Raw genomic sequence first — 24,874 nt, 5'->3', positions numbered from 1 at the left:
GAGGAAACATACTTCCTGCTCAGCACATTTTGAATTCAAGTGCGCTTGCTTAAGGCAGCCACTAATTATAATGCATTTCTGAGGCCCGGCACATTAATTGGCCCTGCTTCCAACACTTCTACCAGACTGATGTGGGCTTTTGTAATTCCCCTCTGGGTAAGCCACGGAGGTAAGGCTGGAGAGGAGGGGGGTGAGGGGTAGAAAGAGAGACATTGTCACAGAAATGAATACCATTTATCTTGGAGCTCAGGCACTTCTGGGTGCCAACTAGTTTTGACAGGGGACTCTTTGAAGATGACAGAATAATTAAAAACGGGCACCCTGTTTCTATTCATGCAAAAGAGCGAGGGATACTGGGGAAGGATCCGAGTGAATTTGTATTTTGACCTTGCTGTTCCTAAGGCACACCTGCTTTTCGTCCTGCAGGCCACAGACCAAATGTGAGGTATATGGACAGGTTTGCGCTGGTAAAGGTATTGTGGGAAGCGAATGCAGAGAGGAGGAGATTAATAACACATTACCAATTCCCCTCTTCAGTGCAAACAGTTTCCGCCAAGCGGGGGGATATTTGAATATCTAAATTGTCTACGCGGGGGCTGGAGTGACGACTAATGGGCCTGTGTCCTTGTCAAAGATCTCTCCAACCAAAAGAGAAACTCTGACTCTTAAATGAGTGGCTGACACCACAGTGCCTCGGGTTATTTTCCCCTTTTATCTACAGGTGAGAAATGGCACATTTTGTGCGCCATGATACATTATCTTGCCATTTTTTGCTAGCTGCCTTTATAAACAGCAGTGCTTTCACTTGCAGGTAATGAGAGCGTTTCACGGTTGTCTCCGAGCTGGATTATAACTGCAGCGACTTTTTCAGTCACAAAAGCCGTATTAAAAAGAAACTCAAAAGACCTGTCAAAACATGTATCCGTGTGGATAGCCTGGACAGCATATTGTACTTTCTTTACAAAATATCGCTGATATTTCAAACCTTGATTAATAGTGGCCCAGTTAGCCTTGTGGACCAGTAGAGTTCTCCAACCGTTTTGCCCTGTTCCATCTCGTCCCTGTGCCTAGTGCGGACGGGGAAAAGAGATCAACTGTGAACTACTTTTAGATGTGAACCTGCGATATTCAAAACTACTACAGGGACACAAAATCGCTCAGTAAAACCAAAACAGATGACTAGTGTGTAATGCACTTTAAACACAATGGGATATGTCCTTGGGGAGAAAATATGCTCATGTCACTGGCATACAGAAGTGTCCCTGGTTTTAAATTTGTGTCTGAAAGGATTGTGTGCATGTGTGTATGCGTGTGTGTTTGTAATAGATTGAGTCTCTGGTGAATAAAAATGACTTTTGCCTTGGTCCGGTTTTGATGTGAGCGTGTTTTTGAAAAGTACTTCTTTGCTGAATGCCTGTCTGTACTGTATCCATGAAAGTGGGCTATTTAAGAGTACAGCTCATTCTTCAAGAAATGTGGAGCGCTTTGCCAAAGCATTCTGGGAGAGGAGCTCAGTCCATCACAGCCGCTGATCAGGTTGCTCTGAAAACGTGCATTAAGGAAATGCTCTGACTGGACAGCTTTTATTCGCGAATTTCCTCTGACAATGTAATGTTCTACTTGCCATCTCGTTCAAACCGAATTTGAAATTAATACTCCAAAACACATTCCGCTAGAGCCGTTTTCTGATCAGCATGCGGTGTGTCTTCAGCACAGGGTGTAAATATGCATCCCATCTACACCTTCTCCGAGGAAATCTTGTACAGTCACTACGTTTTTACAGCTTTTCAGTACGCCTTCTGTACTTTTTGTGTATAGCTCTATTAAATCATGCTTATTAGGAACGGAACAAGACTGCTAAAACGGTTAATATATTCTTTTTTTTTCCTATTGTAATAAAATCTAATCACCCGTGTTTTTGCCGTGTATATTGATGGTGAACTGTTAGTTCACAACTCGGCTGGGGCTGTGTAGGACTGGACTCCTATGAGAGGATATCGGGACTGTTCTCGCTGGACGTGCAGCCACAGCGCCGCTGTCGGTCAGCGCCGTAACCGGGCGTGTAGCTTTAATTCACTTAGCCGGAGGGATGACCGTGCCGCTTCGCTCCATTACGCGCTGACGCCGGCCAGCGAAGGGACGAGTCCGACTCGCGGAAGACGGGGACAGGTTTAGGGGAGCCCCCCTACGCTTTTACATTTGACATGCCAGTCTTCTCGCTCAGCAAATGTAGCTGCTGACTCACGGCCCCAAGGCCAAGGTTTTAACCTTTTTTGAAACTCTACATCCTTTAAAACTGCCATCATGAAATATTAGGCCTAGCAGTCATTTAAAACACATTCTACAGATACAGAAATGTGATGTTGCAAATGGTGTCGCTGTCACTCAAAAGGTTCTCCATGACAGTGCAATGATCAAAAGTTTACAATTTAATGGATAGCCAGCATCCTAGGAGATAATGGACCGATAATGGAAGGAATAGTTTCATTATAGTAACGACTACTAAAATTTGAACAGCTGAAAGAAAAAGATTGCAGTGGTCAATTCCTTCATTGGAATTAACTGTTGATTTACCATTGCAATGCTGGGACATTTTATACGGTGCATTTTTCAAATAAAAGGCTGTTGTAAGCAGTTGAACTTTAAAAGGAACTTTCAAAGTCTAGGAGCATGTTGCAGTGTCCTCTATTGGTGAAAGATGGGTATTACACACCTAGTACTCACCATGTATTCATGTCAAACCGAAAGAGCAACGCATTTGACGTATGTTTTGATACTTTTTTTCCCTTTTATATTTGGAACAGACTTTATTTGGCAGACTAGTTCTGGGTGATAGAAAGATACATTTCTTATTTAAACATAAAACACAAGTATTCACAAAGTGTACATTTAAACAAAAGAAATTTGCTTTTTTTCATGTGATTTATCAGTGGTGTGTCTGTCTACCCAACTGTTCCAATGCACATTCCTGAGACATTTTGGCCACGTGAGTGAGTGGCTGACCAGTGTCTGCAGAGGCTGGCGCTGTTCTTGCTACAGCTCCGAATGAAGCAGTATCTTGGCTTTTATCATGTTCTCCATCACTATGAACAAACACCAAAGAGGACATGAATAATGAGATCATCATATATCATGATTAATCAGATATAAATGACCCTCCTCATGTTGCTTATTTGAATTTGAAGTACCTATGTAAAACCAGCTCCATTTTGTCAGTAAAAAATGATTCATTATGATGATCATTGATTCATTATGATATAATTCATTCTGAAATTTTATGTTAGGATGTTGTTTTAGCTGATCAGATAGAACAGCATTTGTCTGAATCAGGGCTGTTTTGTCTATAGGAGAGCAGAGGGTTATATCAGCATATGAACAGTAGACAGGTTGTAGTCAGCATGGCTGTGTAGACAGGACAGATCTCTGTTTGAGCAGGGCATGTTAAAAGCAGCTGGGTAGAGCTGGACTGCTGCAGGAGTTCGCACAGCTATGTAACACGTGGGCTGGGTGCTAGGCAGCAGAGTGGGAGCAGTGTCTCAGCATGCCTCATTAGATACTCACAGACGTCCATATCCGTAGGCTCATAGGTGTACATGTGGTTGGCATACTTGCCAGTGATGTCACCACGTACAGTCTTAGAGGGATCTGAGAAGAAGAAATGTTACCATTTGAAAGTAATAGCAGAATAAAATAATACAGTTAATAATAAAACAATGAATTATTATTATTAATAATAATAATAATAATCATAAGAAGAAGAAGAAGAAGAAGAAGAAGAAGAAGAAGAAGAATGTTTTCATATCTGAATTCTGTTTGGCTTTAATGTTCAATAAACAAATCATTATAGTTAACAATTTTTGAAGATGCTCACCAATAAAGAGAATTCTAGGAACGTAATAGCCATCAGGAGCCAGATTGTCATCACCTGTTTCATGCTACAAATAATATTTATGTTCAGTTAGGTAACCTAGGAAATGACCACTCATAAAATAATCCAATGTAATTCATGCAGATTTGACCTGTTTTATATCAAATGCTTAATTGATAGTGAGTAATACACTGTTGTAGAATAGACATGTAGCATGTTACCACTAAATTGAGCATGATGAATTCTTTGGTCAGCCTTTGAATATCTTTGTTCTCAGCAAAAACCTTCCTGAGTGCTGAGCATATTAATAAAAGTAGAGAAAAAGTATGTATTAAACAACTAGGCAGCAAATGATGGTTCAAAATGGGTCAGATTCGAAAATGTCCATAATGAACAAACCTTGACTGTGGGGACAGTCTTCTAAGTGGTGAATGACCATCAGAGGCTTGTTACTGTGGTGATGAAGTGAAACACACAGCCTTTACCATCCTTTTGAAATTGACAAATTTATTGCAGAAGGCCAGCAATAAGGCTTCATTTGATCACACTTCATTATGAATGCTCAGATACCTCTCCTCCATTTTTGACAGTCCCTCTTCATATGTCTGCACCCATCTGATTTCATCTCCCCATCCTAAAATAAAGAAACAGTCTGATTGAAACAAATCAAACTCAGACTCTGAAACAAATCAATACTTGTTAAGAATGAACCACACCAGAAATTTTCATGTTATGAATTAAATGAGCAATGAGCACTCCAGTGGTGTTAGGTTAGACATTCAGTAAATAAGAAAGACAAAACATTTGTATGATACTTGTATAAACATAGCCATTGTGGCATTCATACACACATGTTCTGTAGGTTTAGAATGTATGCAATTTAAAATTCTTCAGACTTTACAAGACAAGCGATAAAATTATTTCCACACAAAAGTGATTTTTATTGATTGTTCTTATGTTTTAGATAATACCTCTGGCAAGAGACTGAACAGGTGTCTTTTTTCTTTGCAAGGAAGCATCACAGGATAACAGGAAAAGTAGTCCATACAGAAACCAGTAAGCCATGATTTCTGTGCATAGGGGGCAGAAAGTGAAAGAGTTTCATGTTGATGTGTTAATGACATATTTTTTTGCACACAAACAACCAATATTAAATGTTTTCTGAGATAGGCCTATGTCCTTTCACACAGAGAACTGAAGTTGTGAAACTAGCTTTGCCAAGGATTACTCAATGACAGAGTAGCCCAAGGTTGATGAAGCAGCCTGACATGACTAACTGGTTTATTCTGGACATAGCTGCAGTGTTGAATGACATTTGGCCATAGTTGAATGACATTTGTGACACAGGTAGTTTTAATTTTAATAACACACTGAGAAGACTTACATAATACATACATAATTAAGGGATTCATACTCATTAACAGGTATGTACTCACTATACTCATACATCTGATGTATTCAGTATGCACTCATTGGCAGACTTTTATTTTCTTTAGCAGATTACAGATCATTTGTAAGGTTACCATACCAGTTTATCCATTTATTCACTATTTCAATGTAGTGACATTCATTGTCTATTAAGCATAAATCAACTAATTGCATATTTTCTTAATAGCTGAGCTAAATCTACACACATCATAGCTTCCTTTTAATAACAGCTACATATTGTCTACACATTATCATGAAAGTAACCTTTCAAAAATAAAACTTACCAAGAGTGAAACAGATTTGTTGACCCTCTCTGCAATGTGTCAGTAAGGACTGTCATACAGGTGTTCTTATAGAGATGAAACTCACCAAACAAGTCTGCTGAAAGTAAACCACATGGCTACACAGATTCTCCTCCCATTCACAGGTTATCTATTCATTTTCTACTATAATAATAATAATATTAATGGCAACAACAACAACAACAACAATAATAATAATAATAATAATAAAAATAATAAAAATAAAAGCATTAGGGAAGCAGTTAATTAGCAGTACTTGCTTTGTCAGGGAAAAATGGTGACAGCTTTAATGTAAGGAGGTTAAAAATACCCAGTGTTAAAATTGTGATAGAATCTAAGATAGACAAATAAAAAAGTGTTGCCTGTGTGTGTCATGGTTGTTTTGCCTTTATGAAAAGTGATGTCATAACTTTCAAGCTTGTTCCACCTGCTAGGATCAAATAAAAGCAGTTTCCCATTGTGTATACCTTGGACAGCCCTTGCCCATGGGCAAGTCCACATCAATTGAACATCAGCATCAGTGCAATAAGAGAGCAAAGAATGACAGAAAATTACTTTCGGTGTTATATAGTTTACTGTAAAGTTCACAGCACAGAGTATACAGATGACATGTAAGAACATGAGGAAGCATCATTTCATGTGAGCAGGATTAATAACAGTGAAAGAACATTTGAAAAGGGTATCAGCTTTTTTGTGTGTGTAGACTATAAGCCATAATATATATTTTATGGCTTACAGGCAGGAAATAATTGAAAAGCCACACACTGTAGAAATAAAGAAAGACTGTGTCTTGGGGGTTCTGTCATTTGTCACGGCTCTGTCATTCACGTGGACTAAAGGCATTGCTCTGGCTACTTGCTATAAGCCATGGTGTCACCTCTGCAATGGAGGCCATAGAGCAGCATATTAAAAAATACCATTACATCCACGACTGTACACTTCATTTATAATATCCTTAAGTACACAAGTAGATCCCAATGCTGTTCTTCCTCTTCTGAAATGAACCATTACAATTTACGGCGCTTGACTTGAGCTGTACCTTAGCTAGGCCTACCGTCGAGCACGGTAATCTTCAATAGACTACTGCTCTGTTAATCCATGTATCCTTTATCAATCTGGCATTTGCGAACATAACACTACACGCTTTTTATATTGTAATAATATCATTCCCCATAACTAGGATAGTATTATATAGCTAGTTAGCTAACTCACAGGTCTATCACGTAGACCATAAGTATGCAAACTCACAGTTGTGAGTTGTTGCCATGGATATTTACTGCACTTGACAACCACGCAGGGTTTGCGCAAGCGCACAACAGTGAAGTCGAGCATTGTGGGATAGAACGCTACTGATAAAGCAACTAAACAGCTCAGTGACTGCAACTCTTACCAATATTGGATTATTACCAACCATTACAATTTCTAGAGAGATATATTTGTGACAAGTATTAAAGAAGATTTTGTTATGAACGCATCCGTGGCTAAGAAAACCCAGGAAACTCTGGGGAAAGTAATAAAGAAACCCCCTCTGACAGAAAAACTGCTCAGTAAACCGCCGTTCCGATACCTGCACGATATACTGAGTGAGGTGAGTTGTTCCTGACTAGCTTTAGTTCGCTAGGGTTAGTATTCGTGAACTACGTTCAAACGCAACATGGCATTAGCCCACCTCTTTAAAAAAACAGCTACATAACGCTAAGCAAGGCGTTAGCTGCGTTGTCTTTATAGTTGGAACGTCTTGTACCTAACTAGCCAGCTAGCTTGCCTCGAACTGTCCAAAGTGTTCACCTAGCAGGGGTAGCAAATGTACTAGCCAGATAAACAGTGAATTAGGATTGGGATTAGTGAATTTGGATTAATGTCGGGTAAAGTACGTTAGCTAGCTAATGCGAACACTCGCTGTGTTAAAGATAAATATAACGTTAGCAAGCTATGACGGTTAACGAGTGTAGCGAGCTATAGTAGTAGGTTAGCTATCTAGTGTGCCTTTACTTGCTGTTGGTCAACATTAGATTTCTTTCACAGTAAGAAAACCGTGTTAATTTTGGGGATTTGTATTTCATGCATTCGTGTGGACCTTTGATTTGCTGAGACTGAGGAACTTGGACCGCTATCTTAGCTAGCTTGCTACCTAGCGTCTTTCTGTTGCTAGGCAGCTCACCGAGCATCGTTAAGCAAACAAACTCATGAGGCTATGCGAGTCTTTACAGAGTACAGTATTGAGTTTATCTAGCTACACTTCTAACCAAGATTTGTACTGGAACTGGTGGCCATCAGACGACATGGCAGCAAGGTAGATTAGATTTTCAAAACAATTAAACGATATCAACGGTTTTTGGAAATATTAGCAGTGAAAATGTGCATAACCTCATGGACAAAATGTCTTCTGTATACCTTGTCTCGACTACTCAGACGTTAAGAGGTATTGTGGTGAGCATGCATTCAAAATGAAATACTTCGTGGTTATGACAAGTTGATACATTGTGAGAGTGTACCGCCGTGGCTGTGGTAGGTTGGCCATGGCTTTCTGCCTCTCCCATGTAACTGTAACGTGAGCGATCTGTGTCCTCTGCTATATTCTGTCTACACTCTGGAACATTAGTTACCTTTTATCTGAATATTATACATGCTGGAATTTTAATGCATGCCTTCAATGTCATGATAAACTACACTGGGCTGATTATTTTGTGTTCTGTCTCTGCTTTAACTGATCCCATCCTAAACTTGTTAGACAGTGGGGGTTAACTGGAGTAAACCTGTTTTATATTTTGTCTCCTGTTAGGTAATTCGCACTACAGGCTTCATGAAGGGCCTTTATGGTGAAGCAGAGATGAAGTCAGAAAATGTAAAGGTGAGTGTTTTATTGTCAAACATTCAACATCACGATGCGAAACTGCTCCAGATGCACTACACAGTCTGCTTTAACATATTCAGCTCAACTTATCAGCTACCCTGATTATGGAACTCTTGGTGAAATGCATCAGGTACTTTATGGCAGAAAAAATTGCATGTGGTTCAGTAGCCCATGATGTTTTGCCATCTTATTTGAGATATGAGGTTACTTAACAATACAAATCAGATGAAGGCATTTTGAATATTTTAGATGGCCACACTCTTGAATAAATATTTAATATTTTAATGCCAAAGTCAAGAATTACTGCAGCTGCAAAGTTGGCCAACAGTACATGGTTAACAATAAGACCTAAAACATTGTTCATATTTACTAAGCTTTCTTAAATGCTGATTAGATCTTGAACAGACTGTGTGTGGTTATCATCTTATTTCTACTTTGAGTGATTTCTGATTGAGAAACAGATACTTCAGCAACAGAAGTTCTGCAGCCCACACTGCAGTTAGAGCCTTGTAGCTGATGAACTGTCTAAGTGTAACTTTAGACGTCCTCCATGTAATAAGCATGCCATGGGCCTATTACTCAGTCAGGCTAGAGGTGTGAAAAGTCAGTCTCCCAGTTTCAGGTGCCACTAACCAGCTGAACACAGATCCCTAAGGGAGCGCTGGTAACAAGGTCTGAAACAAGCATCAGTTCCTTTTCCAACACTGTGGCGTGTGGAAGGAGTCAAGTCCTTTGATGCCTAGAGCATGCATAATGGATGCTCTTACACTCTTCCCCCTCCCCCCCCTCCCCCTCTCTCTCTCCATAATCACATGCATGTGTGTGCACTAGCCAGGTTTCTATGACAGAATGCTTTGTTGCTTGGCACATTCAAATTGATGTTTTTGCTTTGGGTACTGTCCTATAATTAAACCAGGTCAAATATTATTGAACTATGAACTCTGCTGCCTGTTGTACAAAATAATGGATCATGATTAATATCATCTACTGTCTGTGATGTGTGTCTGGATGGTTATTACCAGCTGGATGAATTTTAATTAGCTCATAATGGCAACATGGACAATTGCACTGCATCATAAAATACCAATCATTTAAATTCAACCCAGGAGAATAAGTGCAGGCAATTCATAATTAAAGCTTCTGTTAATTTGTATAGATATCTCTGAGGCTAATGTTTTATAATATTGATGATGATAAAGCCAATGTGTGTGATGGGTCACTATAACATAATGAAGACAGAGTCAGAAAGTGTAAGTGATAGGCCAGTAATAAAATGTGGATGTTCTTTGCCTGTTTTCTGTAGGATAAAGACTCAAAGATTGCATTCCTCCAAAAGGCCATAGATGTAGTGATGCTGGTGAGTGGTGAGCCCCTGACTGCTAAACCTGCACGAATCGTGGCTGGCCATGAACCAGAGAAGACCAACGAGATGCTCCAGGCCATCGCCAAGTGTTGCCTCAACAAGGTCAGCCATGTCCGAAAAGTTCTGTATCTGCAGTGGACAGAACTACTCACTCGCAGTTGTTGTAGAGCCTTACTATATGACAACATTTTGCAGGGTTGTCAGTAATTGACCAGGGAATGACTCTTACCTTTGGAGTCTTTGGCTTATTTGTCTTTGTCTTCTCACTCTAATTGATCTCTTGAGATTACAGGAGGTCAAGGGAAGTTAGATCAGGGCTAGATGCTTTCTCAAGGCAGCTTGCTTGAGGATTGTGTGAACAGAAATTATTTTATATATAAAATTTGGGTTGCTTCCTAATGCTAAATGTAAATTAGTATTTTTTTTTACGTTTTCTGTGTAGAAACTTTATTCATTAAAGAAGTTGAATCATTTTAAACAGTAATCATATTGAGTGTTTTGTCCCTAATGCAGGTGTCTAGTGATGAAGCTGTGAGGCAGGTTTTAGCTGGGGACAAAGTGGATGGGAAGGGGAAGGCGAGCACCTCCAGGTCCCAGGGCAAGGAGAACAGAGAGAGTCGAGAGCGCCTCCCAGACAGAGAGGTAAGACATGCATCTAGAGGCACTTCCATAAGACAGAGTGAAATATTCTCCTGAAGGAACTAATATTTTTAGGCCTGTCTTGGAGAGAAAAATGCACAAATGTCACGCATGCATGTTCTTAGAAGTAAATGTCTAAGTTCAGCTGACAGTTTTAGCAACACAGCAAGCCAGTTGCGACCAAGGACCAAGTGCAAGAAAACACTATTTATACCACTGATTTAAAACGCGTCACATTTTAACACCTTTCTTGCCCACCCACCTTTTATATATGGTAAGAGCCTGGGAACACTGAGTGGGTGTCTGTTTTGTACTGTTGCTGTCCTGTGCTGATGCCTAGAGAGATGTGGAGAGGTTTGTTGTTTCTGCTGGTGTTCTGCAGGAGAAGAGAGAGGTTAAAGAAAGTAGTATGGGCACTGAGCAGAAAGGCCCAGATCATAAAGACCCTGAGGGCAGGAGGATCGAGAAAGGCCAACAGGGAGACGGAGAGAGGTCAGAGAAGGCACGAGAGAAAGACCGGACCAAGGACCGAGAGCGGGACAAAGACAAGGCCAGAGACAGGGAGCGAGACCGGGACAAACAGCGAGACAGGAACAAAGGGAGAGAGCGTGATAAAGAGAGAGAGAAAACCAAAGAGCGAGATTTGCATAAAGACAAAGAGCGTGAACTGGACAAAGAGAGAGAGCGCGAGAGGCGGAAAGAGCGGGAGCGGGAACGCCACAAAGAAACGGCAGAGAAGCCAAAGGAGAAAACGGACAGAAAGGTCGGTCGTCTCTTTCAATTTGAACATATGCTTCCTACAAATGCCGCTTGGCTCTGCACATCCAGCCTCCATGTGCTGTGTTTCTGTAGGCCCGAGCAACAGAGGAGGTCAGCAGACTGAGACCTCATCTAGAGGAGTCCAGTAAACACCACAAAGCAAACCCAGCAGAGGTGAGCCTCTCCTCTCTCTTCATCCTCAGTGTGGCCATGTATACCATTATATGCTAGCTTTCCATGGGCTCTCAATATTAATGTAAATATTATTAAGATTTGCTGCTGCATGAGAGGCAGGTACAATCACTGAGAGATTTAAATAAAAACAATGATATCAGTATTTGTCATCCAACCCTGTTTCGTAGGCCTCCTCCTGTGTAGGCTAGGTACAGTAGCCAGGATTCAGTATCCACATTAGGTGTCCATGTAGGAGATATGTCTCTGTGCTGGAATGTCAGCCTGTTCTTTCCTCACGTCTCTGTCTTTTGTCCTCCAGCCTGAAGGAGATGAGCTAGAAGAGGTACATTAGCACCAGCTCCATGTTCACCTGCTTGCTTGCCTTAATGTCTTTTAAGAACCGTTTTTCCTGTTTTTCGAGAATTCATCAAGCTGTGAATAGATGGCATCGGTGGTGGATGCTTGATAGTTTGTGCATAGAGATGTGCAGGTCTGCTGTTAGTTCTCTTTCACACTGAACACAAAGAATGAAGACAGGCACATCAAATTGAGTTGCTTTGTTTGCCTATTCTTTGATGTGCTCTGTTTATTGACCAAGATGAGCTGCAGGCATTGGAGGTTAAAAAAAAAAAATTGAAACAAAGTATGATGTTCATGTAACTACATGCCTTGCTGGTCCTCCCAGTTGCCTGAGGCAAAAGCTAATGTGGTATTTAAACCATGTTTTGCAACTATGGACATTCTTTAGAGTGGAATTCTGTTTCAGTATGTTGTAGGGTTTGTTTGCTGGGTTACACTGCTTTTCTGTTTAGCAGCCTTACGCCAGTGTGCCACTGCAGTTTTTGCTTACATACAAGTTGTTAGAGGAACTTTGAGGAAATGACAAGTGCACTGGATCCATTTATACTTTGGCTAGATTTGTCTTAGAGAGTCCTATTGCAATAAATGCTTATTTTGTTTTCACATAGCCAGCAGATGCTTCACAGAACCAGGTAATTACTACAAAATAAGCATTTATTGCAAAAAAATAAAACCTGGAGTTGAGAGATAATCCACAACTTTTCCATTATTGATTCAGTGAATAACTCCTTGTGTATCTGTGTCCAGCCTGAGAGTCCTGCCAGAATACCAAGGCCTTCATCTGCAAAGGGGCAGCGACGTTGGCCCAAAACAGGAGCCCAAGGTAACCTGCCAGCTTTACGCTTAATGTAAACCATACCACACAGTCATTTTCATTAGAGACTGTGTAATGTGGTAATGACAGACACAGGCAGTGCATCTGAATTAGTATCGTAATGTGGGGTGGTTGTTTTTACAGTGTTTGCACTGTAATTCAGTCCCTCTGTCTTTGTCTATGTGCCTCCTTTTTTCCAGATGAATCAGATAGTGATGGAGGTGAGTAGAAATTTGTCAAAAATATTGTACTTCTGAAGTACTCTTTCTAGCTAGGTTGAGCTTCAAAAGTGTCTGCTACAAACATGCTTTGTCTCTGTAGTATTTGGCCCCTTAAGCTTTCCTTTTCAAGCTTCAGGTCCAGCTAAGGTCCAAAAGCCCAGTCCTGTTTGGGACCAGACAACTCCTAACCTCATAAACCAAATGGCACCATCCAGGGTCTTTGAGCACGGATGTCGCCCCCAGATTTAAGACACCGAGAGGCCAAATCCCTGTCCAGGGAAACGGTCACCTGAAAGGGTCAGCCCAAGCTATGAGAACGTGGTCAGCCAGCTCAAGCAGGTTTTGTGTCATTTTATACCTCGTGGTATGGGCACATCATCAAAGGAAAAAAAAACAACCAAAATCCAGTTTGTGTGCACTGGAGCCAACCAACACAGAGAGGGAGAGAGAGCTGTCAGACAAAAACATTGCTACTCCATGGTACTCCTTTCCCCTGCACCTGGGTGTTCTTTCCCTTCTGGCTGGACCCATGTCTCATATGGTCCTAAGGTGAATAGTGCCTCCCTGTGGCATAAGCAAGTCAGTGTCTGTCCCTACACCTTTTGAGCACCGAGGAGACCAATTTCACCTTGAACCACTTCACTAAGTATATTTAATATGGATACAAACAGATGGAAAATATTTTTCAACAAAATCCCTTCAGTCACAGCAGCGATGATGATGACATACTAATAATTGAGTCATTATTAGGCATTAGTCATGAAAATCTGACAACAAATTACATTGTGTGTTGGGAGAATATATGTTACCATTTGCATGAAATATATACCATCAAATCATTTTTAAAAATAATGTTCAAATTGTGTGTGCGTGTGATCAGGACATTTAGATATATTTCAAATTTAGAAAAGGATTATAAAGGATTATAAAAGTCATTTGTCTACTTTTTGAATAATGTATTCTTGAATGATGGGTAGAAACTGAGTAAAAGTTTGTATTAGTTTGGATTCCGCATTAGTTTAAATTTTTTTGTAGAGTGTACTGAATGTTGTTCATTTGTTTCAGCTGCGGATAACCCTTCAGTGGATAAGCATGTCCAACTCGAAAATGGAGATGCTTCAGACATCTGGCCATCCCATGCATCCCACAGGTCAGCCAGTCTCGCTGGCTGCTAACTTTTACCACTCATTGCCACTTCCTTTTTCTTGCTTGTTTGCTTTTTGTTTTCCCTCTCTCACACTCGTATCTGTTTTAATTTTAAACTCAGATTGCTACTCTTCAGTAATGGCAAAAACAAAAATAAGATGGTGTTTGTGTGTGTAGGATAGTGTTGCCTTGGTAGTTCCAAATTACTCATGACCTTGTTTGAATACTTGGCAGTGTAACACACTGATGTAGATCCTTTACTTTCACTGCAAATGACTGCCAGAGTGCAATTCAGAGCAGCATGTCTGCTCTTTGTTTCACACTATGTATCTGTCACTCTGCACACGAGTCCCTGCCATTTATTTACATCTCAGCATCTCTCTGATTGTATGGCAACCACCGAGCCACACATGCACTGGGGAAACAGACCGTATTGCTAATTACATTGTGGGTCGTGGTGTTGAAAGGAGTAAGACAAATGTGATGTTTCTGAAGCAGCAGAAGGCTAGCACGGCCCAGCAGCGCGAGGCCAGCTCCTCCTCGGCTGAAGAGGCAGGAGAGTCACACTGACGGAGGACCAGGGGAGAGGTGATAACTTTCTCAAAGCAACGCTCAGGGCTCACACCACAGCATAGTGGCAGCTCTGGTGCCAGATGTGAAAAGTCACTGAAGAAGAAACTTGTTCTATTCCTGAAATTATATTATTGGATCTGAAGACCAGTAATAAATGGCATAAAATATGTACATTAAAATGACTTAATTGTTTGCTTATGTTTACATTGTTTTAATGATTTGGCATACAGTGTTAGCTTTTGTTGTTACTTAACAACTAACCACAAGAAATTTGTTGCAAACAGAAATGTTTATTTATCCCCAATAGTATCTTTATCAACATTGTTAAACACACTGCTTACCTAATGCTTGTCTTTCTCCAGGCTGGGCAGTGCCAAAGTTCCTTCTGCTGTCATAGTGGAGGGTAAGAAGCTCTCTGAGGATGAGGAAGACGAAGACGGGCAGTTTGTAGTGGAGGAGGCCGCCCCACCTCCAACTGACATGTCCGAGCTGGAGATGGTGAGTGCTTGCTCGCTCTCTCTCCAGGAAGGCCGCAACATGGCCCATGGTTAATCCTCAACCTCAGTGTAAAAATAATGACCTGTCTAGGATAATGGCTAAAACAGTTCCCTTAAAATAGCACTCTTATTTTGTGATGCTTTATGCATATTGGTCCATGGCATGTTTAATGAAAAAACCCTCGCTTAAGATTTGCTTTCACCATATTCCTCATGTAGGAACCCTCAGTCGACCTACATGGTGATGAGAAGCATGGTAAGTTGAAAGAACCACATGTAAGCCTTTGGCTAGACATTGACTGGTTTGAATAAAATAAAGGGTTTTCCCAGTTTATCTCAGATTTAACACACACTTCTTGTTTTTCCTCTCGTCATAGGTGGACTCGTAAAAAAAATCCTAGAAACCAAGAAGAACTTTGAATCACCCTTGTCTCTAAATTCAAAAGATCAGGTATGCCAGTTTGTGTTTAATCGAGTTGTTCACTTCAGCTTCATGCATGTCCTCTAGAGGGCAGTGTAGTGTCAATGTACCAGCAAATCAAGAACCTGTGTATCACAATAACATTCTATTGTTGTGAGTAATGGCATTTTAAAATCAGTTCATTGAGAAAGGGAGAGAGAGAGACTTTGTTTCAGTAAATACATTACCTCAGGGACATGTTTCCGCTGTTTTTAATTTGAAAGCCTTAACCAGCGAGTCACTCGTGTACTAAAGAAAGCAGATTTGCAAATGGACTGGAGAAGGGTAATTGTGGTATGAAATGCACTCGAACGCTTTTCAGTGGAGCTTTCGCAACAGGAACTAAAGGCTGTGACTACACAGATCACAATTTTAAGATATTTCACCCCATATTTCACCCCTTTGTATGTTCCAGTGTGGCATTTAACAGTTGTGGGTTGTTTAGATAAACTGTGTAACCTCAGGATCTTGGCTTGGAATGTCTGAGCAAAACTTGCATGTCTAAAAAAGAAGTTTGTGAATTTTTGTTTTAGTATGGATATATTTAACATTTCCAATCTTAAATCTGCTCAGTCCCCTGTCCCTCATGGCCTTGTGACATTGTGAATGTCTATCAATGGGGAAAAGATTAGAGTTAATTGCACCAGTGTGTTCTCATTGTATCACTGGCCAAAGTTCAATAACAAGCAAGCATTTCTCATTTTCAAAGATCAATAAAGATCAGTTCCACAGAAACCAACTCTGTCAAGGCCATGTGTTCCAGTCATCCACCAAGGCACAAGCGGGCAATAAATGTAGTTTTCTTTTCTCCATTCCCATGTAGCAACAATAAACTGGCCCTATGTTTCTATGTTTTATAGTAGATATATTTTTCAGAACTGCTGGAGTGTGATTTCCATTCAGATGCTGTGCATTGTCCAGCCTCCCTCCTCGTGCCTGCTGCAGTTGGCTTTCTGTGAGCCAGGGACAGCTCCCATAATCAATATTTAGACAGTGATTCAGTTTTGAGCGGCTCTTGTCTGCAGCCTGCTCACCGAAGCCTGATGCTGTGCTGGGTGGTCCACCTTGCTGGAGCGCCTATCCACTCCCAGCTGTCGGAGCCTGCCTGTTGGACTGATGGACGCCGTGTTTGGTGGTGCCACTCATGCAGAAAGCCCCCGACTCCCAACCTTAGCTCGACCTTAGCCACGTGCTCTGACACACAGGAGCACATGCCATTTTTCTATTTTGTGTGTGAGAGTGTGTGTGAGTGAGGGTTTGAAATGTCCGGAGCTGTCTGCCCTGTTCAGCTCTCCAGCACTGCCACGTAAACCCAACCACACACACACACACACACACACACACACACACACACACGCGCACAGAGGCACGAGCTGGTCCCGCTGGCATGCTGCGAAGGCTTGGGACCTGCTCACTGCCCATACCCCTTCATCTTTCTGTGTTCTTCATTTCAAAATAATCACTCTGGATTTCCCTCCATTCTCAAATAATCAAATCAGATTTCCCCCATCAGACGCAGGGCGGCTCTGGGATGGAATCTGAGCGCAGTACAGAGCGCTCACCTAATTCACTTAATGCTGCCTCATCAGTTCTCTGACTGCGCTGCCATTAATGTGGGCCGTGAGCTGGATGCAAGCCCTCAGGGCACGGCGCACTCTACACAGGGCTGCAGGTTAACTAGTGCACTGTGCTTCCCTCGCATAGTCGGCTACACAGAAAACAACCTGCAACGACTTCCTTCCTGACTTGAAAGGGGTGAGGGTTCAGCTCAATAAAGCCAGTACTCTCCTGTAATCTTGCTGTAACATTGAAGGTTAAAAACGTAAATATTGAGTTTCCTTACCCCCACCATGGTATAGAGTTACGGCTCTTATAGCTCATTCTACATTCCCCCCTGAAACCTTTGAGGATGTCTACCACAAAAACTTTGATGCATAAGCTTGTGCGGTTTGTCACGATAGATCTCATTATTTTTAAACCCCATTCTGTTCTTAGATTTGGGGCTAAAGACCAGTTTTTCCTTTATTCATACAGTGCGCACTCATGAAGCGGTGGCTTCCTGTACGGGTTCACCAGCATCATCACATTTATATGTTTAGTACTCATTTCACGTAGATTTCACCTCAGCAGGGTTGCTGGTTCTTTGCATTTAACATGGTTATATCACTTCACTGAAATGAAGTTCATTTCTGATCTCAGTTATGCTATCTCTCAGCGCTGCCAGTCTGGCAGAAGAATGTGCTGTGTATTTTAGGTTTGAACCCCTGTGACCCCCCCCAGAATGCATGTATATTATTATAAAATACTTCATGTAGGGCGTCTTTTTATTTAGACAGAATTGGCCCCTCGCAGCAGCTGCGTTTTCATAAGCATTTTTTCTCCTTTTCCTCTTTTTTTTTTTTTTTTTTTTTTACACCATCAAATTAGGCCTGATGAAGGTTCACAACGTATAAATAAACCCTGCGGCACACAAATGGATGGCTGTTGAGTGAGCGCCTCACAGGAGAAAGGCCAATGTATTCTCTGCAGGACAGGCAGAAAAATAAATAGTCATCTCTTTAGGCCAGCGTCTTCATAAACACCTACCGTGTGTGTGTGTGTGTGTGTGTGTGTGTGTGTGTGTCTGTGTGTAGGTAGGTAGGTAGGTAGGTATAGGTATAGGTATAGGAAATGAATACCTTGCATTCTTCAAAGTGTGTTTCCCCTCACAGAGAGGAACCGCTAGTCACATAACTGATGATAATTACCAGTGGCATGTGGTGGGCCTCGCTGAGTCGATCTTGATCTGAATTCTCCACTCCCTGGTAATGCATGTATTGGCTGATAATGGCATGTTTGATTGTTCCTCAGCTCTTGTATATTCTGTTAGGTGGGTGGCCCAGTGCTCGAGGGACCTCCGGACAGACAATAGCTTTGTTGTGTGCTTGTCACTGTGGAGGTTCTCCTGGTTCACCTTGATGGGTTGAGGGCAGGAGTGTCCCCCACGGGGACTGACTGACCCCTCTGCATCCTGTGCTTAGGACTCCCTGTCTTCTCTTTTTTCTCACCCCAATGCAACATTGCTATTTTTATGATATATTTGGATGGGGCCTGTGTTTCCCTTATGGAGGAAACCCCTGAGCAGGGCTCAATTAATCTTTTCCCTCAGAAGCCCACAGACCCACCATGGATTCTCTCACCGGCAAGAGAAACATAAACAACACGAGCAGGGCCCTTTACCACTGGCTCTGCCTGCGACACTCTTGCAGGATTGCTCTCAGGTAGTTTAGGTAGGTAGGCATACTATTGGTGTCCAGGATCGGTGCCAGTAAGTTATTGGTCTGTGCTATTTGTGTGAAGAAAAGATGAATAAATATTGTGCTACATCTCTCTGGTCAATAAGTCAGGACAAATTAGGTATGACTTTTTAATCTGTTGATGCTCCCTTATCCAAACTCGTACATCATCGTATAGCTTGCAGAAATAGTAGATGATGTAATGGATTTGGATCCAGTGTACTGTGATATCCAGAAAGACTATTACAGATGCTTCCTTCATTTATTACCCCTGTGAGGTTTGCAAGCCTTTGAGAGGTTTCATGCAAAGCAGGCCATTTTTCTTGTCGGAGTGCTCTTTGAAGAGCTCTGTTCCCCTCTCTTTCCTTCATTCCTCATCAGCACTCCATAAATCACGCAGCTTGCACGCATTTCCTCATTAAGCAAATTAGGCTTGCAAATGGAGGCTTAAATCCACATAGCAGAGTAATGAGGCTTCGTGCCAGCCCTGCCCTGGCTGCAGCCGCTGCTGGCCTGCCGTGCTGTGGAGGCGGGCCGGGAGGCAGAGGGCAACAGTGTGTCTGCCACCCGCCTTCTGGGCAATCCACCTGCAGCAGGCTGCCTGCGTCGGTCCTGCACCAGTCCTGCCGACTTGCTTCCGTCACCGCCTGAGCTAATGTGAAAACCTGCCCTCAGCCGCCTCGCTCAAAACAAATATTTTTCTTGGGTCCAGGGGAAAGGGGGGAGAATAAGAGCATGCAGGGCTTGTAGACCCCGACGGGGCCCCTATAAACGATTGATTTATGTCCACAGAGACAGAAAGCACTTCTTCTTTTTCTTCTACGATTTTGCGTGAAAGGAGGGAGGCGCAAGAGGACGCCAACCAGACCAAATCAGGCCTGCCCTTCGTGCTCCAGCAGCAGTGGGCCGGCTGTGCTGGTGGGTGTTTGTCTAGCAGGGGTGTTTAGGGGCTAGCGGAGCCACCCACCTTGCTGACGGCCAGCAGACGGTTCAGTCTTAGCACGCAGACTGGAAATAAAAGATAAAGAAACTGATCCTTTCTTGTCAGACATTATGAAATTCCCACGGAAAGGAATATAATCAGTTTCTGAAGCATGTCTGCAATTAACTTTTAAAGGCTGTAACAGTAAACTTATTTTCGTAATATATGATACAGACTTTTATGATTTAGAGGTCTTTAATAAAAACACGTGTACTTGGTATTATGTTCAACACACAGTATCTACAGTGTTGTGTTTTGTGTTCACACACAATGTAACACAATGAACAATGTATTTCACACTTGTGTGGGCTTTTTTAAAACTGAGGAAGTTGATAGTTAATTTGTGGTGTCATGTAGCTTGACTTTGATTCAGTTCAGTGCCGTGAAGGTAGTTTTTGCAGTTTCTGGCCAGGATGACAGAAAGTGGCCTGGGAGTTCAACTTGAAAGAGCTAAAAGTGAAGTAGTTGTTACCGAATACTGTTGTAAAATAACTTCACTGCTATACTCTGTTACTAAAATAAACTAGGTCTAAGTCATGCCTTACAGACCATAATGCATATGAGGAGGTGTGTGTGCGTGTACGCGCGTGCGTGCGTGGGCGGGAAGGCAGCAAGAGTGAGGCTTGTTTGGCCTAGTGCCACACACAGCTTGTGGCTCCAGCTGAGTAAACATATATGGCTGGTGTGTGTGCCAGTCAGAGGGGTGACTGGGGTAGAGCACGACCCCCCCAACCACATACCGTACAGAGGAGGCCCTCACTAACCACTCAGATTATGGATCCCTTGGCCCTTTGGTTTGATCTTTATATACATTGCTAGGTTTGTATAATTCCTGCCTTGAAATCTTAAACATTTGTAGCCTTGAAATCCTAAACCACTAAATGCAGACTTCTCCCTGGTTCTTTTTTTAATACATTACTGTTGGGTATAGAATTCTCTTAACCTCGTTTGTATAATTCACTTGAAGTGCGCCCTTCTGTGAGGTGTGCATCTGAAAAATGTGACAGGCTCTTCGTGCCTCTAGTGTGTTCCTGCAAGGCAGGTTCAGGGGCTTCATGCTGACTTTTCCCTGTAACCTGCTACCCCCAACCCCAACGCCGCTGTGTTTGCTGCAGGATCGGCCTCCGCTGGTGGAGGCAGCCCGGAGGAAGGACCGTGAGCTGGTGGCCAGGGAGATTGAGCGCCTGCGCGCATCCATTCAGACAGTGTGCCGTAGTGCTCTGCCCCTGGGCAAGATCATGGACTACATCCAGGAGGATATGGACTCCATGCAGAATGAGCTGCATGCCTGGAGGCGGGAGAACAAAGAGCATGCACAGGCCCTGCTGCATGAGCAGAGGTAGTGTGGAGCCACGATCACACAGAGAGACACACACACACAGAAAAGCTCGAGGCCTGGTGCTGGTGGGGTAAAGACAAAGGGGTGATATTAACAAAGGGTGCTTTTTATTTATTTATTTACTTACTTACTTACTTACTTACTTACTTAAAGATAAAATTAGCTGCTTCAACACAGAATCCCTTTTCTAAAGGTACAAAAGGAGAATTTCTGTACTATTGCTTGGTGTTTGATTATGTGCAGAAAACGTTAACAGCGTTACATTCTGACCTGAAATACTTTTAATCAAAGTCCAAGGACAGTTGGTAAATTCCACCAATAAACATTTGACTAACATATTATGGTAAAATGGCTTCATGAATTCTCCAGCTGAAGGTATTTGTAAATTGAGCTGTAAATCTGCATAATTCTGTTTTTTTTCTTCCCCAAAGATGAAACTACTTTTCCAGAGAGAAAAATTTGTGGTAATGCATTACTGCTAGCCTACTTGTATTCAGCTCAAAGTAAACAGTTCCGCTTGATTGTGCATGAATACCCCAAAGTTTCAGGGAAAGGTTAAGTAACCAGAATTGATTTTTACTGTGTTGTTCAAAAATTGGTCAAAACTACATAAGAACAGCTTTGCTAAGACATTTTAGTGCATTTATTGTTTTATCCTAAGACATTTATTGTTGAGTTTAATGGTTGTAGTTTTGAATTTCCATTATATAGCTAGTTATGCTATACTTTTATAAAAAAAATTCAATACTGGCCCTTTTGCTTCCATTTTAAATGTTTTCCTAGTCAATGTTTTTTTCTAATTTTTTCTAAGAACAGGGAAATGTGTCGAAATTACTCATTTAATCTGCCACATGCTACAGATACAGTAGATGGAGATTAGGTTAGAAAGCTCTGCAGCAGTCCTAAATCCCTGATTGCATGTGAATACACTGTCTTGAAAGCCCTTTGTTGTGAAAACAGTGGTGTTACATGTTGATGTGTCTCTCAGGATCACAGACACTGCAGTGGAGCCTCTGAAGGTGGAGCTAGCTGAACTGGACCAACTTATCAAAGACCAGCAGGACAAGATTTGTGCCGTCAAGTCAAACATCATCAAGAACGAGGAAAAGATCCATAAGATGGTGTCCAGCATGAACTTCTCCTCACAAACGTGAATGAGGCAATACGTAAAATAAAGCCTGTAATACTCAATACAGGAGAGAGCACTCTTCCTCAGTCTCACAGAAGCTCTCTGGTGATGGTTGTCTGATTTACATTTTTAGTGGGGGTTGGATAAATCCACAATTTAAGGTGCCTTCTGTTCTTGAGTCTGGTCTGTTTTAACTGGGCTAATCAGGATTGTTGCTCTCCTTGAGAGAAAAAAAATAGACAGAAATAGACATGCACTGTGTTGATGCCCTGCAACAGTAGATTCATACATTGTGCTTAAGCGAGATTGGCCACCCCAATATTGATGCATACTATTTTTTGAGAAATTCTTGATTCTCCTCCATGTTCTCTATAAAAAAGGCTACATTAATTGGCTTTGATTTGATGGCTTGCTTGTGATTTACTAAATTAATTACTTAGCCAAACATTGTGTCCTAGGCAATATGTCAGATTACTTTGTGTACTGTCACTTGGTATCTCTCCAAAGCTTTTCTTAAGCAATAGGGCCCTGCTTTCTGGACAGAGCTTGTGTCTTGGTCTAAACCACACTGTCAGCGAGAGTGCTCCATTATATCATGTTTTCAGCTGTGCCCTGGGTTTACCTGGAGAACCAGCCCAGGATGTCAGCAGGTAAGGGGTATGCATGCCAAAAGCTGGAGATGCACTAGTCAAGCACCACTGCACTTTGATCCATGAGACTGTGACAGAATTTTCCTGTACGTCGACGTGCATGAGGAGGAACCAACAAGGCCTGTTATGGTACAGTATAAAAACATTTTTTTTTTTAGACAAACTCATTTTGTTATATTTTTAAGGTTACAATGTCTGTTCTTTCAACTATAACCACATTTCATTTGAAAAAAAAAAAAAACAGTAAACAAAAAACCTGTACAGTTTCATTGTAGAAGCAAAAAATAAATAACCAAAAATTGAAAATTGTAATTACTGCTCTTCAGACCCAGCCCAGCTGTAAGTGGATTCTAAATAAGGTTCACTATCTGATTCACCACGCTTTGTGCCCTCTAGATTTAGCTGGTCATGCACAAAGATGTTCAAAAGTTGATTTTTGTATATTCCACTCTATTGTAGAAAACTACTGCATGTGCGTTTAGATAACATTTCAATTCTGACGAGACACATTTTTCCATAGTTCAAAACCCAAACTGTACATGGATGTTTCCTAAAGTTTTTAAATTCAACCTGAATATAATGGTTATTGCATATTAACGAATGTTTCATATCAGTATTATTTAGAAATATGGACAACATGAAGAACAGTTGGATATCAAACTGCAAAAATAAAATGCAGTAATGTTCAGGTATCAAATGCATAGCGTTTCCTGTTTGTTTTTTAAAAGCAGACCATTTACACTGTAAGCTATTTTTAGCATATTCATCTTTGCTGTATATTATGTATATGTTATTTGTATCATAGTTCACAAAATGCTATAGATTTTGTAGTGGAGTGAAATAAATGGTTACATTTAAGTAAAATACTTAAATGCACATGTCCCATTTTTGTGAAAACAGATGTGAAAATCACCAGTGTTGTGAAAGTTTGTTGTTTGGTTGATGTGAAGTAAACATTAGTATGGCATTTTAATGATTATTTTGGACTGTTACGGAGAAATGACGAATGTGTAGAGTTTGTGTTTTTGACTAGTTAATACCAAGTCCTGGTGGTGCCTGGCACTATGCAGTCACACGCCTGACTACACCCAGCCTTTGAAGGCCAGTCCAATCTGACATAACAAAAACACTTTAATTCTCTAAAAGCCTATATTAGAGGCTAACTTGAGGCATTATTTCATTTTTCTGGCAGCCCTTGATTCAGCTGCACAAGACTAGCACACACATCCCCATCCCTCACACACTTTACATTCCCGTTCTGTCCAGCACGTGCAAAGGCTGTAGGGACCTTTAAACATCAACTGAGAATTGGCTGACCTGGTCATTTTATACAAGCAGGGATTTTGAGGCCCTTGAAACCCTGGGCACCTGCCTGAGTCTGCTGTGGGCTCTAAGCGAACATTTAGACTAGTGCTAAATGACTGCCTGCACGTGCTTTGGGACCCTTTGTCTCTGCTGTCCTACTTTGTGTCTGTGACTAGAGTGCAAGCTGCTCTGCACACATCTATAGTGTGTGAAAAAGCTTTTGGCACAGCTGGAGAGGAAATGGCTCTGCTTCCTCATCATAGTGGACAAACTCCATCCATATCAAATCTTTAGTGGGCAAAGCGAGCTAGTTTTACTGTAGGAAAGAGTTTCCTTAATGATGCATCAATATCTATTTTTATATGAAAGTACTGTTAATGTTGGATAGCTTGTATGTTAAATTGGTGGAGAGAGAATAGCTTTACTACAAATTAGCTGTGAAATTCTAAAGTCTTGACAATATAAAGAATGTGAGAGAAATCTGCATTAAACTGAATGAGCAAAGTAGCTGACTGATGTATTCTTTCTTTCCACTGCAGCACTGTTTGGAGAGTTGGGTGTTCTAGTTCCTCATGAACCAGTCTTTCTGAGTGACACATGGGGCCGTCCGACTCTGTTTATTTTTAGAGCCCATGGCCCAGTGTCCACGGTTCAGCTGTCGTCAGGCAGCAATAAGGCATGCCTCTGTGGCTCTCTGAAATAAACGTCCAACAATGACAGACTCAAGTCACCTACC

The 24,874-nt window shown here is 41.6% G+C and overlaps 2 protein-coding genes across 9 annotated transcripts; one reads left to right on the top strand and one right to left on the bottom strand.

Moving 5' to 3' along the window:
- Window positions 1-2,716: 2,716 nt before the first annotated feature.
- agr1 (anterior gradient 1) lies at window positions 2,717-5,650 on the bottom strand. The gene is made up of 8 exons (XM_027009736.2): window positions 5,581-5,650; window positions 4,840-4,938; window positions 4,439-4,502; window positions 4,268-4,320; window positions 4,090-4,163; window positions 3,872-3,935; window positions 3,562-3,645; window positions 2,717-3,083 (listed from the first exon to the last, which is right to left on the bottom strand). The coding sequence occupies exons 2-8, from the start codon at window positions 4,931-4,933 to the stop codon at window positions 3,034-3,036; spliced, it is 483 nt and encodes a 160-aa protein (XP_026865537.1). The 5' UTR covers window positions 4,934-4,938; window positions 5,581-5,650; the 3' UTR covers window positions 2,717-3,033.
- Window positions 5,651-6,945: 1,295 nt separating this feature from the next.
- Window positions 6,946-23,699, top strand: traf3ip1 (TNF receptor-associated factor 3 interacting protein 1). Of its 8 annotated transcripts, XM_035523555.1 has the most exons (18): window positions 6,946-7,186; window positions 8,381-8,449; window positions 9,756-9,917; window positions 10,329-10,457; window positions 10,837-11,217; window positions 11,307-11,387; window positions 11,707-11,730; window positions 12,356-12,379; window positions 12,495-12,570; window positions 12,762-12,782; window positions 13,848-13,932; window positions 14,424-14,516; window positions 14,864-14,999; window positions 15,218-15,254; window positions 15,376-15,449; window positions 20,831-21,054; window positions 21,486-21,518; window positions 22,043-22,131. In XM_035523555.1, exons 1-17 carry the CDS (start codon window positions 7,064-7,066, stop codon window positions 21,487-21,489), a joined length of 1,743 nt encoding a protein of 580 aa, XP_035379448.1. In that variant the 5' UTR covers window positions 6,946-7,063; the 3' UTR covers window positions 21,490-21,518; window positions 22,043-22,131. The 8 variants fall into 8 exon arrangements, with proteins under 8 accessions (XP_035379448.1, XP_026865531.2, XP_026865530.2 ...); XM_027009730.2 differs by lacking the exon at window positions 21,486-21,518 and having other exon boundaries at window positions 14,427-14,516; window positions 22,043-23,699; XM_027009729.2 differs by lacking the exon at window positions 21,486-21,518 and having other exon boundaries at window positions 22,043-23,699.
- The last annotated feature ends 1,175 nt before the right edge of the window (window positions 23,700-24,874 follow it).

This window comes from Electrophorus electricus, chromosome 2, assembly GCF_013358815.1.
Source record: "Electrophorus electricus isolate fEleEle1 chromosome 2, fEleEle1.pri, whole genome shotgun sequence".
NCBI classification, from domain to species: Eukaryota; Metazoa; Chordata; class Actinopteri; order Gymnotiformes; family Gymnotidae; genus Electrophorus; species Electrophorus electricus.
The sequence above is the reverse complement of the archived record's forward strand: the minus strand, read 5'-3'. Positions and strand labels throughout refer to the sequence as shown.